Here is a 26,790-nt window from a genome sequence, read left to right as displayed (position 1 = left end):
AAAATATCATAATGCCACTATATAAATCCATGGTATGCCCACACCTTGAATACTGCATGCAATTCTAGTCACCTCATCTCAAAAAAAGATTTACTAGAATTGGAACATGTAAAGAGAAGGGCAACAAAAATGATTAGTTAGGAGTATGGAACAGTTTCCATACAAGGAGAGATTAAAAAGCCTGGGACTGTTCAGTTTCGAAAAGAAGAGGCTAAAAGGGGATATGCTAGAGATCTATAAAATCATGAATGGTATGGAGAAAATGAATAGGGAAGTGTTATTTATCCCTTCCCATAACACAAGAAATAGAGGTCATTAAATTAATAGGCAGCAGGTTTAAAACAAATAGAAGGATGTACTTCACACATCGCACAGTCAACCTATGGAACTCATTGCCAATGGATATTATGAAGTATAACTGGGTTCAGAAAAGAATTAGGTAAGTTCATGGTCCACCAATGGCTATTAGCCAAGATGGTCAAGGATGCAAACCCATGTTCCAGATGTCCCTCATTAAACCAATGCAATTTAAAGTATGGATGTTCTAAAATCAATTTAAACCTAAATTATATCTTTTTAGTTTGCACCTTTAAATTTACTAATGCAATTTACTTAAACTGCTATTACTGGTTTTAAACTGATATAAGGATGTCCACAAAAAGAGTTTGCATCAATTTAAATAAATCAGTTCTTAAACCAGTTTAAGTTAAACTGATGCATCTTCTCTGTGTGGACAAGCCCTCTGATGCATTTTTCCAGTATAGACAAGGTCTACAGACTTGTCCCCACCTTGTCACAAACTAAAAGTTTGTGTAGACAAGCCTTAAGAGACCACCTCTCTCACCTTGTGACATGTTATCACCACTGAGATCAGCAGAGTTGGTTGAGCTGGAGCCCAGTTGATATGAAAGGGAGTTGCAATTAAGATGTTCTCCAGTAGGACTCCTTATCACCTTTTGGAATTTTCTTCCTTACCTCTCACCCCTTGGTACAAAGTAGCCTGGGTTTGTTGATCTTCTGGATTTGCTGAAGGGCTTATTTCTTTCCCAACTCCTCAAAAATTTCCTCTTTAGGGTGTTAGGTAGTGGGGTAGAATCTGTTTGGGGGTTGAAGTTTTGTTTATATTTTTTGTGATTGCCAGAGTATTGTATAGTGGGAGCCACTGGAAGAGACCATTTATTCTGTTTATATATTTGAAATACTTTTTAAGGATGCTCAGTCCAGGACCGATGCTTTGTTTTATAAACTAGTATAAATAAAAATACATTTATAAACACAGAAAATTCAGAATTAAGGTTAATTTTACAATTGTTTTTTGCAGTGTTGTTGTAGCTGTGTTGGTCCCAGGATATTAGAGAGACAAAGTGAGTGAGGTAATATTGGACCAACTTGTATTTGTGAAAGAGACAAGCTTTCGAGCAACACAGAGCTACACGGAGGTCCTGAAGAAGAGCTGTGTAGCTTGAAAGTTTGTCTTTCACCAACAGAAGCTGATCCAATAAAAGATAGTACCAAAAGTCACCTACCATGTCTCTCGAAGGTTTTGATTTTTTATCCAGTGTACACTCAACCTTAATAAAAACTTTGTTTGTCTGGGAATTTCTTTCTTTTTAGTTTTTTTGGGGGGTGGGGAGGAGTTGGTGAGGTTGGAAAGCAAGGAACTAGGAGTCATAGGAAGGCAGGAAACAGAAGCTTTACTTGGTCCTTGGCTCCTTAGCAGGCCTCTGTGAGTTAGATACCTCAGATTCCTCAGGATCCATATGCTGATTCCTCTTCTCCTACTAGCTAGTAAGAATTCTGTTGCTATCTGCCACCCTGTGAAGGCATTACAGATTCTGCTACTGGTGAAGTACAGAAACATCTTCCAAGATATGTTTTACCAGAGGATGGAATTTGATAAGTTGTCTCTGCAAGTCCTGCCTCCACTCCCTGGCAATGTTCCCTCTAATTTTTGACAGGCCATGTGCACAAAAAAAATGTTTGTGCAAATTGTTGTGCTTCTGTGCAAATTTTTGTGCATGCAGTGTTTTGCCGTGTGCACGGGGTTTAGGATCTGTGTGCGTGCACATACACGCACAGCTTAGAGGGAACAGTGCTCCCTGGCGTCTTCATGGAAGAAGACTGAGTGGATGGGAGGGGTGAATGGGAGTGCTTACTATTTGGGAGTGTCGTGAGTACATTGATTATATCTTAGTTTTTAAAGACTGCATGTATACAAAGCATCCATGTACAATCTTCACACTTTTTTTAAGTTTAAATACATTAATAAATAAATCCATGGCCTCTCTGAGGGGATAATCCCATTTAGACAAATCTGCTGGCAATAGGGAGGATAAGAGCTGGTGCCTGAGATCCAGGAACACAAGAGCAGAGGAGAGATATTTTCACTTCTTCCAAATGTAACTGCAGGGTGAGGGATGTAAGTGGCAAACTAACATAATTTGCATTGATTTGGTATTAATATGAGTACATAACAAATGTTACTTAAATTGATTTGTTGTTCTGTGGGGACAAAATTGCTATTCTTTGGGGATCAAATTCAGTCCTGGCATAAACTGACACATTTTAGTTTTTGAGTTATCTTACACCAGGGTTGAGTTTGGCCACAGCTGTCCTTGAGGATGGTGCAATGTAAGTTAGAATGCTTGTGGAGGAAAGACATGCTGCCTTATTTTATGCTCCTTTTGCTTTTCCTGTTACAGCTTCATATTGGCACCCAAACTTCAATCGTCTAAACTTCAGTCATAACCCAAATAATATTTAATTCCTCTTTAATCTATAATTTTAAAGTCAGGTTTTTAAAATATAAATTGGATTTTCTTAGATATTTTATTCCAAGAGATCTTGAATAACTCTGTTAGCTAGACCCTCAAGTTTGTAAGACTGGGGTGAATAAATGAGAGTTTTTATCACATCCTAATTTAAACTTCTTTTCATCTATGTCAAGAAATCAAATAACAATTTAAATGTTCCTTCGCATCACTGAATGAATGAATGGAATGAAACAGTACACCCGTAATGCAAAACTACCTCAAAAAAAGTTGACTAATAAATTAATCATGTGTAGGATCCTGCCACATTAGCTATTGTATTTCTTAAGTAATTGTTAAAGAAAAAATTACCAAAATAAATTAATAAAATATTTTGCAACCTAGTTACTTTAATAATCAAATTATTTATAAAGATTACCAGTTTGTGATTCTCATCATTGAGTATAAGCGTTACATTTCCACAATGGATATAATCCTCAAAAATGGCAACATTTTGTACTGCATGTGAAAAATGTTGAAATTTTACAAAATAACATTTTATTCTATTATCAACAGGAAAAGCAGCCAGTATTGCTGATTTATGTATCACATCACAAGAGCTGCAGTCTCGGCTGGGAGAATTTGGACAATACTGTCCTGTCAGCATTGCAGAAAAGGGTGAACTGGTTGACTGCTCTGTAACCTCATCATTGCAGTTTGCTGCAGAGTTTCGAGGACACTATTACAAAATGGCTTCACAGGAAGAATTGAATGTGAGTATCCAAGGGCCTCAATGGCCTCAGCAAGGGTGGGATAGGAGGAAGGGTGGCTTTACTAGGAGCAGCGCCATCCCTATCCATACGCAAAGTACGCAGGTATGTAGGGCACCAGGAAATTTGGGGCACCAAATTTCCTGTTGCCCTGCGCAGCTGCGTGCTGCTCCAGCTCCTGCTCTGCCCCACCCCACCCCCACTCCAGCCCCTCCCAAGCCCCGCCTCTTTCCACCCCAGCCCTGCTCCCACTCCCCTGAGGACTGCTGAGGGCTGGGCCTGCACTCACCAGAAGTGGGAAGTGCAGTGACCCAGCCGTGCCGCCAGTGAGTGCTGGGGGGCGGTTCCCCCCAAGCCAGCGCCTCCTCCCCCCCCCTCGCAGAGGCCTGGAGCCAGTCCCTCCCCCCATGGAGGCCTGGGGTCAGCCTCCCCCTGCCCCGAGGCCTTGGACCCCACACACACACCCCACGGGGGGGCTGCATAGGGCCCCAGAATAGCTAGGGATGGCCCTGACTAAGAGCAGGTACTGCACCTGTGAAAGGTAGGGAAGTAGCAAGAAAGATCAGAAGAGCCAGAATGCAATCAGCCACATCTTGTGTAGCTTGTATAATGTTTATATAATGCTCTGTTTCTTTTGTAACACAAAAGTTTATTTTCTCTTACTACAGAGATTCTTGAATGCACCAGAGTTGTATGTGCCACCATTAGCACCTCATCCTCTTCCCTCACCAGATATGCTACCAAAGAAACTGACAATGGCAGAAGTGAAGGCCTTATTCCCTAAAAAGGCTGAAATGCAAGGATACTGTCCAGTCACTTACCTAGATGGAAAACAAAGGTAAATCCTTAATTTCCCAGAATATTTATTTTAAAAAAAAAGTACCCTGAAGAAGTACTGCTTTTCTGTTTTCAACGGGAAAAACAATTACAACTCTTTACATTGTGCCCCAGCAAAACTTTTGTAAAATAAACTTTTGAAACCCACTTGGCTTGGGCTTCATTATGAACCGGAAACATTGAAGAAATTGCATAAAACATGAAGCGGGCTAAACCAGCATAGATTTGCGTTTCCCCAAAAAAGCCAGAGTTCCTGCTCCTGTTTTTAGCTATTGTCTAGTAGGGTCCAGTAGCCTTCTGTCCTTCATCCTGTCTGATATTTTCACAGGGCAGCCTGTGAGACTGCTCCAATCTTTTTCTTGTATGGTGGTTGAATGGGCAGCCATTAGGCAATCTCTCCCCTTCTCAAAATCTATAAGTGTCTTTTAGGGATTGGTGACATGACTGGTCCTTTTGCTTTCTGCCGTAGTGGTAGTTAAAAACTCTTCTTTGGCTGCTGTTGATGCCACATTAGCCCTCATTCTGAGGCTGAAAGATATCCTACTAATTTGAAATTCTGTTAACATGGGTGTGCTCTGAAGTATTTCTAATGAGCAGAATGAGGTAAGGTTAGCCAGTGGAGCATCCTCAAGAGGACCAGCTTCTACACACCTCCTGCCGACGAAACAGGTGGAGAGCAAACAGGTTTGTTATCCGTCCAAGGATCTTTACTACAGCTAAGGAGCAGACCTACTAGAAGACCCCCTGCAACAAGTAGGGAAGAGAATTGAGCAGATGATTACCTCTTGAAGACTTTGGGGGATAGATTCCGGGAGGTATTTGTACTGTAAGCTCTTTGAGGCTGGGACTGTTTCTTCTTTCTTATCTTGTACAATGCCAAGCATATTATTGTCACTTAATACATAATAGATAAGGCTAAGATTATGTCACGGAGGTCATGTAATCTGTGACTTCCAGAGACCTCTGTGATATTTTCCGCTTCAACCCCGGGGTGGTGGGGCTGGAGCTGTCAGCCAGCTGGGTACCGGAGCTCTCAGCTGTCACAGACAGCAGGGCCCACTGCAACTCCCAGCCACTGTAGGGGTGGTACGAGAAAGCCCTGCAGCTCCCAGCCTCTGCGGGCAGTTGGGGGAGGACCCTGGAGCTCCTAGATACCGTGGATGGCAGGGACCCCCTGCTCGCAGCCACCACATTGGGGCCCCCACAATCCCACCTGCTGTGGGCGGCAGTGGGAACCTCAGAACTCAGCCACCACAAGTGGCAGGGGGACCATGCATCTCTGAGCCACAAAGGGTGCCTGGGGAACCCAAGAGCCACAGCAACGGTGGGTGCTGGACCCCCTCCTCCCCATTTTGTCACAGTTATTTCTAGTAAAAGTCAGGAACAGGTTTTCCATGAATTTTTGTTTATTGCCAGTAACCTATTCCTGACTTTTACTAAAAATAACTGTGACAGAATCTTAACCTTAATAATAGATCATATAGGACTCCCTCCCCTATCTTCTCTAAAGATGGCTAAAAATAAGGGTGAGCTTGAGCCTTTTGGAGGGGAGTAGGTCCTGTGAGATGAGGATCTCTGTAGCCTTATTTTTGATTGTGACAAAACTTGCTTGGTTTGAATGGTTTCAACCAAGATTTACTTGGGGTTAATTATTCAAAATGGCACCCAAATCTCAGACATTCTAAGAAGATACAAATTGAGTCACCAGTGTCACACAATGAGGTCACAAAGCTCTCCTAAAAAGGTAGCTGGGCATTCACTCATTGTGAGGAAATCAATGGTTGGGGTAGAGCCAACATAGCCAGCTCTAAATTGCCCCTTCTCAGCTTCAAAGATTCTCATCCAGAGAAACAGTCCCTGTAGGAGGCTGTTTACAGGCAAGTCTAGAGTAGGGCCCATGTTCATTATTGAGGCAATATACCCGATTCCAATTTTGAACTATGAGTAGCTCTGTCAGTTGTGGTGGGAGTATGAACCATCATAACCAGTTGGTTTTGTAATTAATAGAGCTATTGGATCAGAACAGTCCCAATTTTTAATGTAAATAGCACAAGTGATACTTCATATTCCTTGTAGATATGTACTTGTTCCTTGTTCTGTCTTTTGAGATACAAAGCCTTGGTACCTGGCACCATTGAGTATGCTGTGGAATATCGAGATGAGCTATATATTTTTGAAAGTGAAGAAAAACTCCAGAAATTTATGAGGTGAATTTATTAGCTTTTATTTTAACATTTAATCATTTCATATTTTCTGTCTTGAAAGCACTTAACTTCTGTGTCTTAGGTTACCAGAAAAGTACTGGAATCAGAAGCTTCCACATAAACTCCCTCCAATAAAGGAACCAGTTCTACTTACTGCTCTTCCCCTGACTGGATACCTTGAACAGGCTAGTTTTTGCTTTTTTAATTTAAATTAATTTTAAGCTACAATATAGGATCTTACTATGTGTTCTGATTTTTGCTTTTTATTTTAAATTGTAATATTAATCTTGATTTTATTAATAGATATTCAATAAAGATCATGGTAATATATGTACTTACAGTTCAGAGAGGATAATACTGGTAGTTTAAAAAATGGCAGGTGTTTGAAGCTATTCGGAGATTTGTAATCTTAAAGCAGTCCTGGGGAAGATTAATTAATGGGCAGTATCCAGGAGAGGCGATCAAAGGTATATGATAAACTGCAGAACAATGTAATAAAATTTATCCCAAGGTTCCTCCATTTATCTTATGGCTCTCTAATTTATCACAGAGTTAAAACTACTAATACATAGTGCTTTTGTGTAAAATACATATGGAGCTAATATCCATGCCCATTCAATTTGTCACAGGCCTATGGCCATATCATCTGCCCCCTAATCCATCTTTGCATCCACTAATCCATTGTAGGTTGATGTGCAGGTGGTATAAAGCTCACCTTCGTACTGCTCTAATATTGGTGCTGCTTTGTGCATAGAGAGCTGCTGTAACTTATGCCAGCCTTTAATGGTGATGGAGAACCAAGGATGCAAAGGACAGGCATGGTATATGGGCATTCCTGTTTGTTGGTGTTTCATTTGTATTGCAGTTGCACTTATCATAGCATAGTGCTGTTCTGTACAAACACATAACAAAAACATAGACCCTGCTCCCAGAAGCTTGCCTTCTTTTCCATGCTGTGTTGGCAACAAGGAGAGTATGTGACATAAGAATCTCTATTTTGGCTCTGTGGCATTGGAGGATCACCCTTGCTCTAGGGTGATCCTCTGAAAGTTAAACTGGGTTCATGAGCTGAGTATGATGATAGTACAGTACAGCATAGAGCAGCTACACTACACTAGCAGGTCTGGCCATGCATGTTCATATACATATGTTTGCCCACACTCTCACATAAAACGTACATGGTGTTGCTAATAGTATGGCAACTTGCCATGGGAAAGTGTTATTAAAATAAATACTAAACAGGCATTTTCTTTTCTATAACATATGGATGGAAAAGATAACTACTTAGGATCTGACCCTACTCCTGTTGAAGTCAGTAACAAAACTCCCATTTATTTAGATGCTCAGACACCATGGTATATCAAAACTTATACAGATAGACTTAAGTGACAGCAGGATCAGGCCTTCAATGTATTTTTGGTGTACTGTGTTCAAGTCATTGCTTCATGGCTTTTTAAAAAAAAATTCTATTTCTTCAGGGGATAGCAGCTGCTCTAATAAAAGCTATGAATGAAGTGGGCTGCTTAAAGCCAAAGTTTCCGTTCTTAAGTGTAAAAAAAACTGCTCTGCTGTTTGTGGCCTATCATTTAAAAGGTATGGTAAAATGTGCTATAGTAATAGCATTAATTGAATACATGGAATGAATTCTTTTATTTAATATTTTTAGATTAAAAATGTAATCACTGACTCATCTGATTTCCCCATTCTTCTGAAGTCTGATTCTTTAAAAAATAAATACTATGCATAGCATAGTACATATAAACAAGTTTTTGGCAAATATATAGGGCACCAAGGTGAAAGAGGTGTTAATAGCCCCCCCCAAAAAATATTGTGTGACTCTAATACTACTTTATCACCGCACTAGGGAAATCCCCCCGCCTCATTAACTAGTTTTAAAACAGAACAAAAAAAATTGCTTTTAAAGCTAGCTGGAGCTGTTATGTCTTGGGCAACTTGAACCATTTTTAAAATTGGTTGGAGTCACTGTAATAAAGGATGCTGAAAGATCAACTTAGCACATGTATCTGACCTACACCAATTTCCAGAAAAGAATCAACCAAAATATCAGTGCAGGATCTAACTGTTTTTAAACTGGTTTAGTTGAAACAGATTTTAGATTCATATGGAGCATTAGTAGCTCTAAGGCCAGCTCCATAACATAAAATCAGGTACTGATCCAGTAAATTAGATCTAGTTATGATATAAAAAGCTGCATCAGTAACTTTCTAGGGAAAGACACAGATCAAATGTACACAATGATATAGAGTTTTAGCAGCCTTTACCATAGTCAAGTGTTGTTAACCTATTAGCTTGTTTGTGAAGTCACTGTGGAAAATTTCAAAATGTATGGGTAAGGCTGTGAGTCTGTCACCGAAGTCATGGATTCTGTGATTTTCCAGGACCTCCCATGACTTACGCAGCTGCAGCAGCCGGTGTGGCTGACCCCAGGGTCACCCAAGCAGCTGGCCCCAGAGCCAGCCAGACCAGCTGCTCCTTGGGTGGCCCTGGCAGCTGGCCCCGGAGCTGCCTGAGCAGCAGCAGTCTTGGGGGGTGGCCATGGAGCAGTGGTGCCAGGGCCTCCCCGGAGGTTGTTAGAGCAGCGGCCCCGAGTGGCCACTTCCAATAGCAGCAGTCCAGGGCCCAAGGAGCAGCTAAGATTTAGTCAGTAGTATTTATAGTAATAGTCATGGACAGGTCACGGGCTGTGAATTTTTGTTTATTGTCCATGACCTGTCCATGACTTTTACTAAAAATACCCATGACTAAATCTTACCCTTATTTATGGGCTGTTATACCACCAGTATGCTGATGACTTTTAGTTCTGCATCTCATTCTTATTGAACCTACGTACTTTAGGATCTCCTTACTTTCCCAGTAGATACAGTAGATAAATACAATCCTAATGAAAGTTAGCTGACTTAAACTCAGTTCACAGAAGATTCAAGTGATACTTGTTGATAGAATAAAACATCTTTTGGAATTGACAGGTGTAAGGACTGCTTTCGACACTTAGGGAGTATGCCCAATTTTTGTCTCAGTTGTTCATATCAGCTTATTATTTGACTCTTCGCTGCTCCTGGATAGATAGGTGACTAGGGTGGCCTAAAGAACTTTTCATCTGTAGCCAGCCCAGAGAGGACAAGCTCTCTTCTCCAGTGTATTCAGGAGTCTAACATCTCCTGGTTTGGTACTGAGCTGGCCTTCTGTGCAGATATAGGAGGCAGTTCAGTGTTGTTGCTAACAGACTCTGGGCAAGATCACATCCTTTACTTCCACTCATCAGAAGTCTTACCTATGACAGAGCAATATGTTTAGTGGTTCAGCTCTCCCCTGCCTTTTGTTATTTTTAACCTCTTGCTTTCCATGGGTTTTTTTTTTTTAGGTAACGGCAAGTTTATCTTCTCTATCAGGTTCTTCACATACTTTGTGTCTTCAGGGAGCTTTCAGAGCACTGAGGTCTTCTCTAATAGATTAATTAACAGTTTACTAGTCCAAGTCAGGGAGCCAACCTTGTAAAACTTTCTTGGCCACCTGAATAAAATTCTTCTTGTGCATGGATAACTAGGTTGACCCTAGAAATCTCAGAATCCTAGACATCTCTTGTTATATCCAAAACTGGATAGAATTGTATCTCAAATCTGGGTAAATCTGGTGTGGGAGAGCAGTTTGAAGATGTAGTGGTGGTTCCAATGAAAAGTCAAGGACATGTCTTGACCCTCAGGAGTGTGCAATGAGCTGGAACAACAGAATCCCTGATCAACCACCCATGAGCATCAAGGGTCATTAGATGCCTTATCACTAGTTTGGAGAGCCCTGTGACTATCATCCCAGAGTGGGACCTGCATTTGGTCTTACAGACTCTTGCTTTATAATTTTCAGTTCTTCTTTGAGTGATTGCACATGTGCATTCCACTCTTGGTGCCTGTGTGCCCAGCACACCCGCACTTGAAACTTTTTCCCTCTGCGGTACTCATTTGGTGGCTTGAGCTCCCCCTCCTGGCACATGCTACTATGTGAAGGTATAAAGGGCAGAGCCATCCTTAGTTCTCCTCAGTTCCTTCTTACTGCCCACAATTTATGTTGGAACTCTGTTCTATGCCGGAACAATTCTTCTCTCAGCCTTTGTGTAACATAGTGTATATATATTGTTAGTCTAGCTCTTAATGTTAAAAAAACAGTATTTTTTTGGACTTGTCATTTCCCCGTTTGGGGTCTTTCTATTCATGGTACCAAGGTATGCCCTGGTCACCGGGTGCTTTTTACTCCAGACCTATGCCAGTTAGCAACCTGCACAATAGCTTCCTAATGTGCTTGGGAGAGGCACCCATGAATACTGGGGTGCCAGAGTTCAAGCCTAGGATGAAGAAGAGTAGGAAGGCCAGGCTCTAATTCCTGCTGATGGAAGCAGTGTTCAGCACACAGTCAGTCATCCCAGTCTGATCCAGCGCTGAATGCTGCAGCTTCAGTGAGAAGTGCACTTCCTGTGTTAGCAGAATCCTGGCACCATTCTCCCTTGCCTTTACTGAGGAAAAAGTACAAGGCTTCCAGGGGAAGATCTGCACCCTCTAAGTCTGGTAAGATAGTCAAGGAGTTGAATAGAGTGCACCTGAACCCTAAGCACTCCTCCAAATGTCTAAGACAGCACAGTCGGTTCCAGCACCACAAGGGGCATTGTCGAGGCCAGAAGAGGCACCATCAACTTCTTCAGCACCGCAACAAAAGACTATCTCAGTGCCAACTACTCCAGAAGCGTTTGCAGTGGCAAGGAACCTGCTTTGTCTTTCTATGCTGGTGTCCCTGTCCTTACAAGAGTCTGGTCCCCCAGCAAAGCTGCCAGTGATTCCAACACCAGTACCGCAGTTGCCCACTTCCCAGACAGGCAGTGCCATCCCAGGGAAAGCCTGCTATGATGGCATCACTCTGCCCATCACCTGGCTCACAACACAAATCCCCAAAACCAAGAGGATAGGCTCTGCCATGGTCAGAGAATTCTCCTTGTTAGACTCGGGGGTGGTGTCATATGTGTCTCAACCCTGAAGCAGTACCTGCCGGTCTTTGCCCAGATCCTCTCTTCCTACTTACCAGCAATGCCACCTCCCATGGGAATGTGGCCAGGATAATGAAGCCCTGCCCCATTTCAGTGGCCATTTTGCAATCCATGGGGGTTTCCCACAACATTCAGATCTTCTCCAGACTATATATACTCAATGCTCTCATTTAGAAGGCCTGAGTCTATGCATCAAACAGTTCCATCTCCAGACTTTGGTACCGGGCCTGGTACTGAGCATCAGGAAGAGGCTCCAGTGCCAGAGCAACTAGCCCGCAGAGGAGATTCTACCTCTCCCACTCTTGGCTTCCTCTTCATCCTTGGCAGATGATGCTATTTTGTCTGGAACAATGTCGCAGGGTGGATACACCCCTGTCTCAAGATGCCATGTTGTGGAAAAGCAAAATGGGAGTGGGGGGGTTGATGACTCAAATGCCTAGTAGATAGTGTCATTACAGCTGCTCTTGCCTTCTGGGCAGCACGGCCAAGCAGTCCCAGATGGGCCAGTGTGGGGTAGATACACCCCATCACAAACAATTTCACCTCCTCCTAATGACTTTGAAGTTTACCAGGAGTTGCTAAAGAGATGGCTGAAGACTTAGGTGTATATAGGTTGAAGAGGTCAGGGAATCTTCACATCATCTGGTTGACTTTTTATCATCAGTGGTTCCCTCTAAGGTAGCTCTGCAATTAACAAATTAATAGTAGAGCCTAGAAAGGCTCTGTAGCTGGCTCCTTCACTATCTCCTACCTCAAAAAGGGCAGAAAGAAAATATGATATGCCCTATCATATCAAATATGATATGCCTCTATACTCACCTGTCACCAGGCTCATTAGTCATGACAGCAGCTAATGAGAGAGAGTGTGTCAAGGGCATCAGGCTGCCATGCCTAACTCAAAGGACACTAAAAAGATGAATGTATTTGGCAGAAAAATTTATTCAACAGGGAGTTTGCAGCTGTGTATCGCTAACCAACAGATTCTGCTGGGACTGTATAATTTTAATGTATGGGGCTCCATGGAAAAGTTCAAAGAGCTACTTCCAGAGAACACTAGACAAGAGTTCTCTTCCCTAGTCAATGAGGGAAGACTAGTCACGCAAACATCACTGCAGGTGGGGCTGGACACAGCAGACTCGACAGCTAGAACCATGCCTTCTACCGTGGCCATGAGTAGATCATCCTGGCTATGGTCTTCTGATCTTCCCTGTGAAGTACAGAGCACTATCTAGGACTTAGCATTTGAGGATCCTTCTCTATTCTCAGACCAGACAGACAGCAAGGTCCATGCACTTAAGGACACTAGAACTATCCTGGATTCCCTAGGTCTCTACACTCCTGTCCTGTCAGGAAGCACTATTAGCCACATCAGACACACCACTGTTCTGCTCCTTCTCCTGGACAGGACCTATCAAAAGAGTGGTCCAGGTGTTATAGGTAAGGCTACATTTATGTCATGGAGGTCATGGAATCCGTGACTTCCAGAGACCCCATGACATCCTCTGCTTCAGCCCCAGGGGCTGCAGGACTCTGGAGCTGACAGCCCAGTGGGGCCTTGGCAGGGTTCCAGTGACAGGTGACAGACTCCTGAGGGGGATCTCCTCAAGGTTCCAGTGACAGCCTCACATGGGGAGAGGGGGATGCCTTGGGTGAGCAGCTGGGGTGTCTCATTTTCTCTTTGGGAAATATGGTCACCCTGCAGCTCCCAGCCACCATGGGTGGAGGGGGAACCCCACAGCTCCCAGCCGCTGGGTGGTGGGGGAAACCATGGAGATGCAGCAGCAAAAGTCACAAAAAGGTCACAGCTTCCATGAATTTGTGTTTATTGCCCATGACCTGTCCATGGCTTTTACTAAAAATAACCATGACAAAATCTTAGCCTTAGTTATAGGCATAAGCCTCCCCCTCCTGCTGCTCTAGCTCTGGGCCCCCTCAGGACACCCGGAACTGCAAAGCAGCCATTTTGATGGGCCAGTCCAAGTCAGCACATCAGTCCCCATCTCTCCAGACCCAAACCCTTTCCCCTTCGCAAACCATCTGTCCCACTTCTGCAGTGCTTCGTCCCGGATTACTTTGGACCAGTGGGTCTCGTGCATTGTGGAAGTGGGATATAAGCTCCAGTTTGCTTCTACCCTCCCTCCCTCTTCAGGGACCACTCTCATGAGAAATACCTTGTCCAGGAAGTTCACTCACTCTTCTTTTGTGAGCAAAGGACAAGGTTCCATATGGTCTTAGAGGGAAGGGGTTTTATTTCTGACATTCCTAATTCCAAAAGCATCAACTCAACAAATTCTTAAAAAGGATAAAGTTCCACATGGTCACCCTAGCTTCTATTATCCCTTCCTTGAATGCTGGGAACTGGTATGTCATCATCAACTTAAATGATGCCTACTTCCATTTGGCAATCAGTGAAGCTCACAGGAAGTACCTCCGATTTCTGATAAATCAAAACCATTGCTAGTTCACTGTACTACCTTTTGGCCTGACAGCAGCTCCCAGGGTCTTTACAAAGGCCATAGCAGTTGTAGCTGCATTCCTTCGAAGATCGGGACTGCAGGTTTATCCCTGCATAGACTGGCTTGTCAAGGGCAAGTCCAAACAGCAAGTGCAGAGCAGTGTTACCCTGAGTCAACAGTCAGTGCTCAGTGCTCAATGCTCTGGGACTGTTAATCAACACTGAAAAATCTCTCCTCTCCCAAATCCAAAGAATAGAGTTTATAGGGGCTTGTGGGTAGGTGGCAGCATCTCCCACCTAGTAGTTAGGGCCCCACGCGGCCATTACATCCAAGGGTTCATCTCTAGTGACATCCTCGTCCAGTGGATGCAGTCCACAAGTGGCAGCCCTACCTAATGGGTACAGTTCTTGGGATCAGTTGCCAAGCAGCAGCCCTGTCTAATGGGTTCAGGGAACCCAGGCTCTCCCACTGCATCGGGTTCTGACCCATGACCCTAGGAAGCTGGTTCAGCTTAGCCCACCCTGTGGTGTCCTGTGCCAGCCTCAAGTCAGCTTCCCGGGGTTACTTTATACCTCCCTCTGCATCCTAGCCAGCCACTATCCATCCCTGGGGCATGCTGCCTTCCAGACTTCCTGCCTTACTTCCAGTCTCTGGGAGCTGTAGCTCCCTCCCCCTCCATTCCTTGGCTGGATGCAGGATCAGGTCACATCCTTCTCTGGAGCTCCCAGAGCATGTCCTTCTCCCTGGCTTGCCAGTCCCCATTGAGCTATCTGGCTGCTTTTTAAATCCTGCTTCCAACCCAAGCATGCAGGGCTGTGCTGGATTAAACTCAAGCCAAGGCCTTTCTTCCAGACTCCAAGTTCCAGGCAATTTGATCAAGTGTCATAGGATTGAAGCCTCATCCGGTCTCAACAACCCAAAACTGTTTGAGGCTTCTGGGTCACATGACCTCTTGAATCTATGTGGTTCATCACACTAGATTGCCACTCAGAATTCTGGAGGGTTGGCTGGCATCAGTCTGCTCGCCAAACCACAATCAAGCGAAGCCCCCATGACTCACCAAGCCACCATGGACTCCATGGTAAGAGTGCCCTCCCATGTCCTTGCCTTCCTAGATTGGAGGAAAGATGCAGCCAATGTGTGTGTAGAGGTTCTATTTGCCTGCTCACAACCAACTCTCATGCTAGTGACAGAAGCTTTGACCTGGGGTGGAGGACCCAGCTCGGTTCTCTACAGACGCAGAGTTTTTGGTCCTCAGAGAACTTAGCTTTACACATCAGTGTCGGAGAACTGAAAGCTGTCAGTCTGGCATGCCAAGTATTTCTATTGCAGATCAGGGGAAGCAGGCTGTTAGTCCTCACAGACAACAAGGCAGCAATGTTTTACCTCAACAAACAGTAGGGAGCCCACTCTTCTTCACTTTGTCAAGGAGCAACCCTACTCTGGGAGCTTTGTATTGACAACTCAGTAGATCTAGAAGCATCTTACCTGCCAGGTGTACAGAACGACCTGGCAGACCACCTGAGCAGATCGTTGACAAGTCACCACAAAAGATCTCTTTGCTCAGATGTGGTCACACACATTTTCCAGTAGTTGGGTTTTCCCCCAGTAGACCTATTTGCGAAAAAATCTAACAGAAAATGTCAGCAGTTCTGCTCCCTATGTGGCCACAGCCTGGGTTCCATGACAGAAGCCTTTTTACTGATGTGGTCAGGCTCTACACTCCTCTACGCTTTTCTACCAATCCAATTAATCCACAGGTATTGCTAAAAATAAGACAGGACCAGGACAGAGTCAAACTTATAGCCCCAGCATGGGCCCATCAGCCATGGTTCTCCACTCTCCTGGAGCTGTCAGTGAAACCTCCAATTTCACTTCGATTGGACTTGGATAATCTCCAAGGATCATGGTTGCCTTCTTCACCCAAGCCTATAATCCTTTCACTTAACTGCGAGGATGCTCCAAGGCTAGACACTAGGGAGCAGGCTTTCTCAACAGGCATTCAAGAGATCATGCTACATAGTAAAAAGAAAAGGAGTACTTGTGGCACCTTAGAGACTAACAAATTTATTAGAGCATAAGCTTTCGTGAGCTACAGTTCACTTCATCGGCTGCATTTGGTGGAAAAAACAGAGGAGAGATTTATATACACACACAGAGAACATGAAACAATGGGTTTATCATACACACTGTAAGGAGAGTGATCACTTAAGATAAGCCATCACCAGCAGCGGGGGGGGGGAAAGGAGGAAAACCTTTCATGGTGACAAGCAAGGTAGGCTAATTCCAGCAGTTAACAAGAATATCAGAGGAACAGTGGGCGGTGGGGTGGGGGGGAGAAATACCATGGGGAAATAGTTTTACTTTGTGTAATGACTCATCCATTCCCAGTCTCTATTCAAGCCTAAATTAATTGTATCCAGTTTGCAAATTAATTCCAATTCAGCAGTCTCTCCTTGGAGTCTGTTTTTGAAGCTTTTTTGTTGAAGGATAGCCACTCCTAGGTCTGTAATCGAGTGACCAGAGAGATTGAAGTGTTCTCCAACTGGTTTTTGAATGTTATAATTCTTGACGTCTGATTTGTGTCCATTCATTCTTTTACGTAGAGACTGTCCAGTTTGGCCAATGTAAATGGCAGAGGGGCATTGCTGGCACATGATGGCATATATCACATTGGTAGATGCGCAGGTGAACGAGCCTCTGATAGTGTGGCTGATGTGATTAGGCCCTATGATGGTATCCCCTGAATAAATATGTGGACAGAGTTGGCAACGGGCTTTGTTGCAAGGATAGGTTCCTGGGTTAGTGGTTCTGTTGTGTGGTGTGTGGTTGCTGGTGAGTATTTGCTTCAGACTGGGGGGCTGTCTGTAAGCAAGGACTGGCCTGTCTCCCAAGATCTGTGAGAGTGATGGGTCGTCCTTCAGGATAGGTTGTAGATCCTTGATGATGCATTGGAGAGGTTTTAGTTGGGGGCTGAAGGTGATGGCTAGTGGCGTTCTGTTATTTTCTTTGTTGGGCCTGTCCTGTAGTAGGTGACTTCTGGGTACTCTTCTGGCTCTGTCAATCTGTTTCTTCACTTCAGCAGGTGAGTATTGTAGTTGTAGGAATGCATGATAGAGATCCTGTAGGTGTCTGTCTCTGTCTGAGGGGTTGGAGCAAATGCGGTTATATCGTAGAGCTTGGCTGTAGACTATGGATCAAGTGGTATGATCTGGATGAAAGCTAGAGGCATGTAGGTAGGAATAGCGGTCAGTAGGTTTCCGATATAGGGTGGTGTTTATGTGACCATCGCTTATTAGCACCGTAGTGTCCAGGAAGTGGATCTCTTGTGTGGACTGGTCCAGGCTGAGGTTGATGGTGAGATGGAAATTGTTGAAATCATGGTGGAATTCCTCAAGAGCTTCTTTTCCATGGGTCCAGATGATGAAGATGTCATCAATGTAGCGCAAGTAGAGTAGGGGCATTAGGGGACGAGAGCTGAGGAAGCGTTGTTCTAAGTCAGCCATAAAAATGTTGGCATACTGTGGGGCCATGCGGGTACCCATCGCAGTGCCGCTGATTTGAAGGTATACATTGTCACCAAATGTGAAATAGTTATGGGTGAGGACAAAGTCACAAAGTTCAGCCACCAGGTTAGCCGTGACAGTATCGGGGATACTGTTCCTGACGGCTTGTAGTCCATCTTTGTGTGGAATGTTGGTGTAGAGGGCTTCTACATCCATAGTGGCTAGGATGCTGTTTTTAGGAAGATCACCAATGGACTGTAGTTTCCTCAGGAAGTCAGTGGTGTCTCGAAAATAGCTGGGAGTGCTGGTAACGAAGGGCCTGAGGAGGGAGTCTACATAGCCAGACAATCCTGCTGTCAGGGTGCCAATGCCTGAGATGATGGGGCGTCCAGGATTTCCAGGTTTATGGATCTTGGGTAGCAGATAGAATACCCCAGGTCGGGGTTCTAGGGGTGTGTCTGTGCGGATTTGTTCTTGTGCTTTTTCAGGGAGTTTCTTGAGCAAATGCTGTAGTTTCTTTTGGTAACTCTCAGTGAGATCAGAGGGTAATGGCTTGTAGAAAGTGGTGTTGGAGAGCTGCCTAGTAGCCTCTTGTTCATACTCCAACCTACAACTACAATACCCACCTGCTGAAGTGAAGAAACAGATTGACAGAGCCAGAAGAGTACCCAGAAGTCACCTACTACAGGACAGGCCCAACAAAGAAAATAACAGAACGCCACTAGCCATCACCTTCAGCCCCCAACTAAAACCTCTCCAACGCATCATCAAGGACCTACAACCTATCCTGAAGGACGACCCATCACTCTCACAGATCTTGGGAGACAGGCCAGTCCTTGCTTACAGACAGCCCCCCAATCTGAAGCAAATACTCACCAGCAACCAAACACCACACAACAGAACCACTAACCCAGGAACCTATCCTTGCAACAAAGCCCGTTGCCAACTCTGTCCACATATCTATTCAGGGGATACCATCATAGGGCCTAATCACATCAGTCACACTATCAGAGGCTCGTTCACCTGCGCATCTACCAATGTGATATATGCCATCATGTGCCAGCAATGCCCCTCTAGCATTTACATTGGCCAAAGTGGACAGTCTCTACGTAAAAGAATGAATGGACACAAATCAGACGTCAAGAATTATAACATTCAAAAACCAGTTGGAGAACACTTCAATCTCTCCGGTCACTCGATTACAGACCTGAGGGTGGCTATCCTTCAACAAAAAAGCTTCAAAAACAGACTCCAAGGAGAGACTGCTGAATTGGAATTAATTTGCAAACTGTATACAATTAATTTAGGCTTGAATAGAGACTGGGAATGGATGAGTCATTACACAAAGTAAAACTATTTCCCCATGGTATTTCTCCCCCCCCCCCACCCCACCCCCCACTGTTCCTCTGATATTCTTGTTAACTGCTGGAATTAGCCTACCTTGCTTGTCACCATGAAAGGTTTTCCTCCTTTCCCCCCCCTGCTGCTGGTGATGGCTTATCTTAAGTGATCACTCTCCTTACAGTGTGTATTATAAACCCATTGTTTCATGTTCTCTGTGTGTGTATATAAATCTCTCCTCTGTTTTTTCCACCAAATGCATCCGATGAAGTGAGCTGTAGCTCACGAAAGCTTATGCTCTAATAAATTTGTTAGTCTCTAAGGTGCCACAAGTACTCCTTTTCTTTTTGCCAATACAGACTAACACGGCTGCCACTCTGAAACCTGCTACATAGTAGAAAGCCTTCTACAAGAGTGATTAAATGGAGGCATTTGTTCAGCTGGTCTCATCTATATGGGGTATTATCCAGTTATTCAGTTCAACTTATTCTGGACTACTCATTATACCTAAATACCAAGGTTTGGCGGTTAGTTCCATCAAGGTATATCTGGCTGCTATTTCAGCATTCCATCCTACAGTCAACAATCGCTGTTTCTCCAATGACATGTTCATGACGTTTTAAAGGGCTTAGTCAAATTATACCCTCAAGTGCAGTACGCTGTTCCCCATAGAATCTAACCCTATTTACTGTCAAGATTTATGGGTCCCCCACTTGAATAGTTGGCTGCCTTCTCTCTGCTGCTTCTGTCAATGAAAGTGGCTTTTCTGGTGATCATTACTTCAGCTAGAAGAGTAAAGGAGTTATGGTCATTAATGTTGGGATCTCCATATACAATCTTTTAAGGACAGTATTTGCCTGCGCCCTCAATTGAAGTTCCTCCCAAATATGGTTTCCTCTTTCCACGTCAACCAGCCAATTTATATGCCTATTCTCTGCCCCAAGCAGGATACAAGCCAGGAGGAAGAGCATTAGCATACCTTACCAAAATAACCTTGGCATTTTACCTAGATAGAACCAGACACTTTTGTAAATCTTCCCAGTTATTCATAGCAGTGGCTGACAGAGTAAGAGGTCAGTCTCCACGCAAATAATTTCTTCCTGGATTTCATCCTGTATATGTATACACTATGAATTGGCTAATGTCACTCTGCCCATCAGAATTACAGCTCATTTGACAAGGTCACAATCAAACTCAGTGGCCTTTTTGGCACAAGTTCCAGCTGCAGACATTTGTAAAGTGGCAATCTGGTGCTTGATCCACATTTGCATCCCACTGTGCTGTGGATCAAGACACCACAGATGATGCTAAAGTGGGTTGATTTGTTCTCCAATCTTTATTGAAATAGAATCCAATCCTACCTCCTTTTCTATGGCTTGTGAGTCACCAAGAGTGGAATGCACATGTGCAATCACTTGAAGAATTAAAAACAGTACTATCATGTTCAGAACTGTTGTTCTTCAAGATGTGCTGAACATATCTATTCCCTGACTTGCCCTTCTACCCCTCTGCATTGAAGTTATGGCAAGAAGGAACTGGGTGTGGGGGGGTCTGCCTGTTATACCTGCACACAGCAGCATATGCCAGCTGGGGGAATTAAAGCTGCCCAACCAATACCATGGAGGGAAAATGTTTCTGACAGCTGGGTGCACAGATACCAAGAGTGGAAGGACCTGTGCAACATATTTCAAAGAACAATAATTAAGGAACCTGTTTGTAACTATTTTTTCTATGATATGTTCTAATATTTATCTTTCTACCAAGACCTGTTTCCTTGTGACTATTAATTCAACAAGAAAGGTTTCAGAGCTCGCCGTGCTGTCAATGAAAGAACCATATCATATATTCTACAAGAACAAAGTGGTTTTCCTAATCCCCACATGCTTTCTAATCAATACATTACATTTTCCACTCTTCTCATGAAATCGTTGTACTATCTTTGTGCTCAAACCATTACCAACCTAAGGAGAATTTAGGGCACCATCTGGACATGTAAAGAGACATAAAAATTGATCTCAGACATACAGATTAATTCACAGAATCAGCCTCAAGGTTCATTTACTTTCTCCCAAAGTGTACAGGCCTCCAGATTCTCCCTGGCCATGCGGATGAAGTGCTGAATTGTTAATACCTTTGTAGCATCTGTTAAACAGTTCCAGGGATTAAACTTCATTCCACACACTCTGTAGCCGTTTTCTGGACAGAGCCTTGACTACTACAGAGGAGACATATAGAGTAGTCACTTGATCCTTGAACATCGCTTTAAACATTAAGTGCACCTCCTGTCCTCTTAAAATACACCCTTTGTGGGAAGGTGCTTTATGTGTTGGTCCCATTGTAAATTTTTCTAGATCTTTTTTCTCAAGCAGTTTGGATTTCTGTCTCCCTCCCTTTTACCTACACTGTCTCTTTCCTTCTTTGTTCCTGTGTTTCACTATTTCACTGTTGTGTTTTAGTACACATCAGTCACAGATTGTGGGAGATGCTGCACTCCAGAATGGAAGTTTGGTACCTGATCATTTCTTTTCAGAACATCTGAAACAATCCACCCTCGCTGGTGATTAGAGTTTATGTCTAACACATGCCCACACTGAAATGACATCTAGTTTGTCTACCAGTTTTGATTCTATTGTTAGGGTTTTGTTTCAAAATCACATCTAAGTGTTTCTCTGGCTTTGGAAGCAATCTTCTGGTGGGCAGAAATAATAGGTATGGTCTAACTCAGAGTTCCCTAGTAACGGTGCTGAACTGCTTCCAAAAAACTATGCAGAAAAGGCACTGCCTATAAATCACAGATTAGGAGAGATGTCACTCATGGAAAGGAAACAGTTAGGTTACCTCACCATAGTTATTCATGCCCACTAGCTTGACTGCTGTAATGTGCTCCGCTTACAAATCACTCAGAGGCTTCAGTTAGTGCCATATGCAGCTGCATACATTTTTAAGTAAAACAGATTGTTATAGCACATTGCATAGTTTCCCATGCAGTCCAGTCCAGTTCTAGGTCCCATTCAAGATATGGATTATCATATATACAGCACTGACAGGCCTGAGATGTGGCTGTCTTAAACCACCATTGCCCCTATGCCTCATTACAATTACACTCAACAAGAATACTCTTGCTTTCTGTCACCACGGCTGAATACGAAAATGTTGGGGGGAAGAAGTGGGGTTGGGATTATTGTCAGTGTAAGGTCCTTGGCCCTGAAATTTGTTTGCACTTGGCCATTTAAGATGTATTTTAATATGCTTTTTTTCATTAAAGGCCAAAAAGCTGACCACCCATGACTATTTAAATTCTTGTTATGAATGCTTTGCATTTCTGAAAATCACATCCCAAACCTTTTTTTTTTTTTTTTAATCTGGGCACGTTGCCTCCGGATGTAGTCTGTGGTGGTAGTATCACTAGTTGAGGGGGAAAGGTGTGGGTTTGATCTTTCTGTCTTTACTTTGTAATATGACTCCATATATCATTGATTGCAATATACATTTAAAAAAATAAATGTAACATGGTATATTTTAATATATTTGATTTCTTGCAGCTTACAACCCCAGGAGCTCAGAATATGTACGAAAGAAGTACAAGAGGAAACTGGAGCAGTTCATAGATCACTGTGACCTCATCCCCTACTTGGGTACCAAAATGACCCGTAAATACAAAGAACCTCAAAATAGACCTATTGACTTTGATCACAAATTACGGATGTTTTTGTCTCTTAAAGATGTTGATCCAACCTCTGGTTAGTTTGAAATGTGCAACAATGAAATAATTGGGCATTTTCATTGAACTACTGAATTCTGACTAGCTTGGTGAATTTACTTATTTTGTACTTCAGCTGGTCATAAACATTTAGCCATAAAAGTAACTGTGTCAACAAAGAAAGTTATACTTCTATGAAGAGATAAAACTCTGATAGATAGAATTTAGTTATGATTGGCTGGCATAGATTTGATGTAGTTTATTGTAAAAACAAATATTTAGTTTAATATATCATATACAATATATTTTAGAAATGTTTATAATCTTGAAAAGTAGGGAATATTTTGATCAGCATTGAAAGAAAATTATTAAAAATTCTGAAAACTTCACTGAATTTTACAATTTTGTTTTTCACATAATCATTTTTCTGTCTCTCAGTATGTCAGCATTATCAGTACAATAAATGTCCTCTTATTACATGTAATAGAACAAGCTTAAACTTACTTTCACACCGTTTACAGAAAGAGGCAGTTAGACATGACTAAATTAATTTGTTCTAGATTTTATACTTACCAGTTCTGTATCTATTTGTGATCATTAACAATGTAACCAATCATTTAGTGAAACAAAGGATGTTTAAAAAACCTTTAAGGAAAATGGTCTCCTTATAAACAAAAATCAAGGGGTTTCAAGATACCAGTGTTTTAAACATACCCAAGCAGAACACTCTTGGAAACAAGTATCTACAGGTGACATGACATCTGACTACAGCAGTTATTTCCTGTTCCTTTTATTGTTTCTACCCAGTTCTTTATGTTTCTACAGCCACATATACAATACAGTTTAAGGAGGGTGTGAATGTGAAACTAAAATATTTAAAAAATTCTCAAAGAACTTTATCTCAGAAAAAAAGTCAGAACCCATCTGATCTCGGGCCCTTATCATTCTGTTTGGAAGGACTTTTAAAAAGTTAGTTCTCAAAGCCCAGCTCGCTTCTTAGCCGGGGCCTTTCAAGCATTTTCTTTCTAGAGTTGCTGATTTTTAAAAAAATATGTTTTAAATAAAGCAAGAGCTTTCTAAACTCTGGGACTAGACTGGCAGGGCGGTGAGCGGGTGCAGAGAACGAGCGACCCGTTCTCTGGCAGAAGGCGATGATGAAGTGAGCTGTAGCTCACGAAAGCTTATGCTCAACTAAATTCGTTAGCGTCTAAACTGCCGCAAGTCCTCCTTTTCTTTCTGCGAATGCAGCCTAACACAGGGAGCCGGTTACAAGGTGAGGATCGATGTAGGCTGCGTGGCAGAGACCCGCGCGCCCAGGCGAGCGAAGACCGACGCGGGGCCAAGCCAGAGGAAGGCCGCTCCCACAACCCAGCGGCGCAAGGAGGGGGAAGCGCGCGCGCGCGCGCGCACCGGAACGTGTCAGTCAGTGGAACGCTGACCAACGTGGGAGAGGGGGCGCGCGCCTTGCCCGAGTTCCGAGCCGGCCCGGGACACACGCAGGCCACGCCCCCCAGCTGGTGCCTGCCCAGGGACACGCGCCGTCGCCTCCGGTGCCGCAGCTCCTGACCGGAAGTGCAGGGCCTCCTCCGCCGCGGGCCGCTTTCTAGAGGAGTCCCCGCCTTTGGGCCCGTGCGCGAGGGGAGGAGGCGGGCGGCTGAGGCACGTTGGCGGAGGAGGCGGGGCTTGTGCTGGCGGCGCTCGGAGCCTTCTCGAGGCCCCGGCCGATTTGCTGCTGCCGGAACGGCTGAGCGGGACGTGCGGGCGGTTCCGCGCCGTGACGCAGGTTCGTGCCCCTCCGAGCCGGGCCCGGCCCGGCCCGGCCCGGCCCGGCCGAGCGCGCGCGCGCCCTCCCTGAACGCTGCCTGCGGCTGCAGCTGGTGAGTGAGCCCCGCCGTGCCAAGCCGGGGCGGCCTCCCCGGGCTGCGGGAGCAGGTCTCCCGGACGGGCCGCGAGAGTCTGTGAGGGACTTATCTCACCCCCGGTAGGAAGCTCTCCCCGATTCCTGGGGCTGCTCCGGGCCGGGTGGGTCGCTGGGCTGAGGGGCTAGAAACCCACTGGCCGCCGGGCGGATGGTCTGGCCTGGCAGCTTGGAAGGGGGCGATGGCGAGAGGCGGCTCGCTGGAGCGCTGCAGCTGCACGGAGATGGCAGCTTTCGGGGCCAAGGAGGGTCCCGAGCCTCCTCCCCACACCCTGGCCGGATCCCCTCTTCCCTCCCCCACGCCCCGAAGGGCGACCCTCCTCCCCACAGCATGACCCCCCCACATACACACACTCAGCGGGACCCTCTTCTCCACAGAGTCCGAGATAGCCCCTTGTCTTAGCGGTCTATAACATACACTAGAGCCGGCCTGTGTGCATGGCCCCCCATCGCGCTGTAACGTGGGGACCACAGCCCCTGCTTGTGTTGGCCCACATAGCACTTTACCTCATGGGGAGACTGACAGCTTCAGGCTGCTGTGTGCGTACCACTCCTCCCAACAGCTTTATGGGGCTTGTGCCCCCCCCCGCCCCTTCTATAAATGGGGAACTGAGGTGTGGAAAAGTGTGATTTGCTCAGGATTAGGGTAAACCAGGACCAGAAGCTGAGTGTAAAACCCTGGAGTCCTGGTTCCCAGAGCCCTGCTCAAATACCTGCAATTAAAATCTCCTAGCCAAGATCCTCTTGATAAACTGCTCATTGTTTCAGAGAATGTTTGGGTTTTTTTTTCCTTTTAGGTGGGATTTGATATAAAAGTTAAAATGAATAATTCAGCCTCAATTTTTAAAAAAAAAAACAAACAGATGCCAAAAGTGTATTATCTTAGTCTGCACCTGCCATTGAGCTCTGATCCTTGAGTCTTCAATGTGCTGTTTAGTGCTCATCTAGCTCCCTTTCTGGTTATTTGATATTTAGAGACCCTATTAGCTCTTTGACTCCGTGGTAAATCTTGTACTTCAGATGTTCTCAAACTTTTTTCACGGTACCCATTTTTATACAGATAATGTCTTGTGGACCATCATCCCCTCCTATTCACAAGCCTGGAAAGGAACTTCTCCCAGGTGGCAGTCATGCAAATCTGTGTTACAATTACAAACATTTTTTATATTTAAAATATCCACACGCTGGATATTTTTATTTTTTATTATTTTTAGCTGTCCTAAAACATTTTAACAGCTGTCAATGAGGAGAAACTAGCAACATGTGATTAGACAGCTCTCTGCAGACCATCAGCAAATACTGCATGGACCAAAATTTGTCTGATCATATTAGAGAGACAAAGTAGGCCAGGTAATATCTTTTATTGGACCAACTTCTCTTGGTGAGAGAGATTCTTTCGAGTTACCTAGAGCTCTTCTTCATGTCTGGGAAAGATTTTCAGGGTGTCACAGCTTAATACAAGATTGAACAGGTAGAATATGTGCTAACTACTTGTGCTAAACTGGCTGTTAGATCTTGTATTTAGCTGTAATGCTCTGCGTACCTTTCCCAGGCCTGAAGAAGAGCTCTGTGTAGCTCGAAAGCGTATCTCTCTCACCAACAGAGGTTGGTCCAATAGAAGATAATTATATCACCCATCTTGTCTCTCTAATATTCTGGGTCCGATATGGCTACAACTCAGATCATATTAGTGTGCATTCCTATTTTATATAACCTCCCTAGAGTATGTTTTTTTTAAAAAAAAAACAACAAATATTGTTAGGATCTTGCAGCCTGAAAAGTAATGATACGATTGTGTTGCTATGAATGTATACAGTACCTAAATACCTACAAGCCATGTGCAGCTTCTGTGAGTTAATGTTGTTACGAGAACCATAAATTTGAATTCCTTGGCAATTGTTTAAACATGTAACCTTATTTTACTTTTCTTATATGAAACTTAACTATTTTTATTAATATCACACAGGTCACTAATATATTATATATGGGCAAATTACAGTTGTTACTGTACAAAACATAATTGTTGCCTTCCCTGACCACTTTGTGCTTAAGCATGCTGTTTTGTTTGTTTCCTAAAAGTAGCTGCTTTATTTTTGCATTTAATTTCATTCTTTTAGACTATGCTTGCAATACAGAATTTTACAAAAAAACATAAATCACAAAGGTTACTACCACTTTCTTAGCAGAACTGGTGTTTATATAGGTAGCAACCATCATATAAGCAAGGCGCTGGCAGCTTTTTTTACCACTTGTTAGTGCTG

General features: G+C 43.9%; 2 protein-coding genes across 22 annotated transcripts in view; both read left to right on the top strand.

The window, feature by feature from the left end:
* AK9 (adenylate kinase 9) overlaps positions 1-23,130 on the top strand; it is a 217,787-nt gene extending 194,657 nt beyond the window's left edge. The window contains exons 35-40 of one of the 2 annotated variants that reach the window (XM_038394087.2): positions 3,327-3,523; positions 4,189-4,358; positions 6,466-6,564; positions 6,644-6,746; positions 8,040-8,154; positions 22,454-23,130. In XM_038394087.2, coding sequence (XP_038250015.1) covers positions 3,327-3,523; positions 4,189-4,358; positions 6,466-6,564; positions 6,644-6,746; positions 8,040-8,154; positions 22,454-22,656 — 887 coding nt within the window. In that variant the 3' untranslated portion in view covers positions 22,657-23,130. The remainder of the gene's footprint in view (positions 1-3,326; positions 3,524-4,188; positions 4,359-6,465; positions 6,565-6,643; positions 6,747-8,039; positions 8,155-22,453) is intronic. The other variant, XM_043510793.1, reaches the window with a different exon arrangement.
* A 929-nt stretch (positions 23,131-24,059) lies between these two features.
* The window catches only part of ZBTB24 (zinc finger and BTB domain containing 24), a 35,192-nt gene continuing 32,461 nt past the window's right edge, over positions 24,060-26,790 (top strand). For 15 of the 20 annotated variants that reach the window (XR_006279906.1, XR_006279905.1, XM_043510798.1 and 12 more), the window contains exon 1: positions 24,089-24,488. The gene's annotated coding sequence lies outside the window, so the exon portion shown is untranslated. Of the gene's footprint in view, positions 24,634-26,790 lie in introns of all 20 variants that reach the window. The other 5 variants (XM_043510804.1, XM_038394105.2, XM_038394102.2 and 2 more) reach the window with 5 other exon arrangements.

The sequence above is a fragment of the Dermochelys coriacea genome, chromosome 3 (assembly GCF_009764565.3).
Source record: "Dermochelys coriacea isolate rDerCor1 chromosome 3, rDerCor1.pri.v4, whole genome shotgun sequence".
NCBI classification, from domain to species: domain Eukaryota; kingdom Metazoa; phylum Chordata; order Testudines; family Dermochelyidae; genus Dermochelys; species Dermochelys coriacea.
Note: the sequence above shows the minus strand (reverse complement) of the source record. Positions and strands in the feature narration are given on the sequence as shown.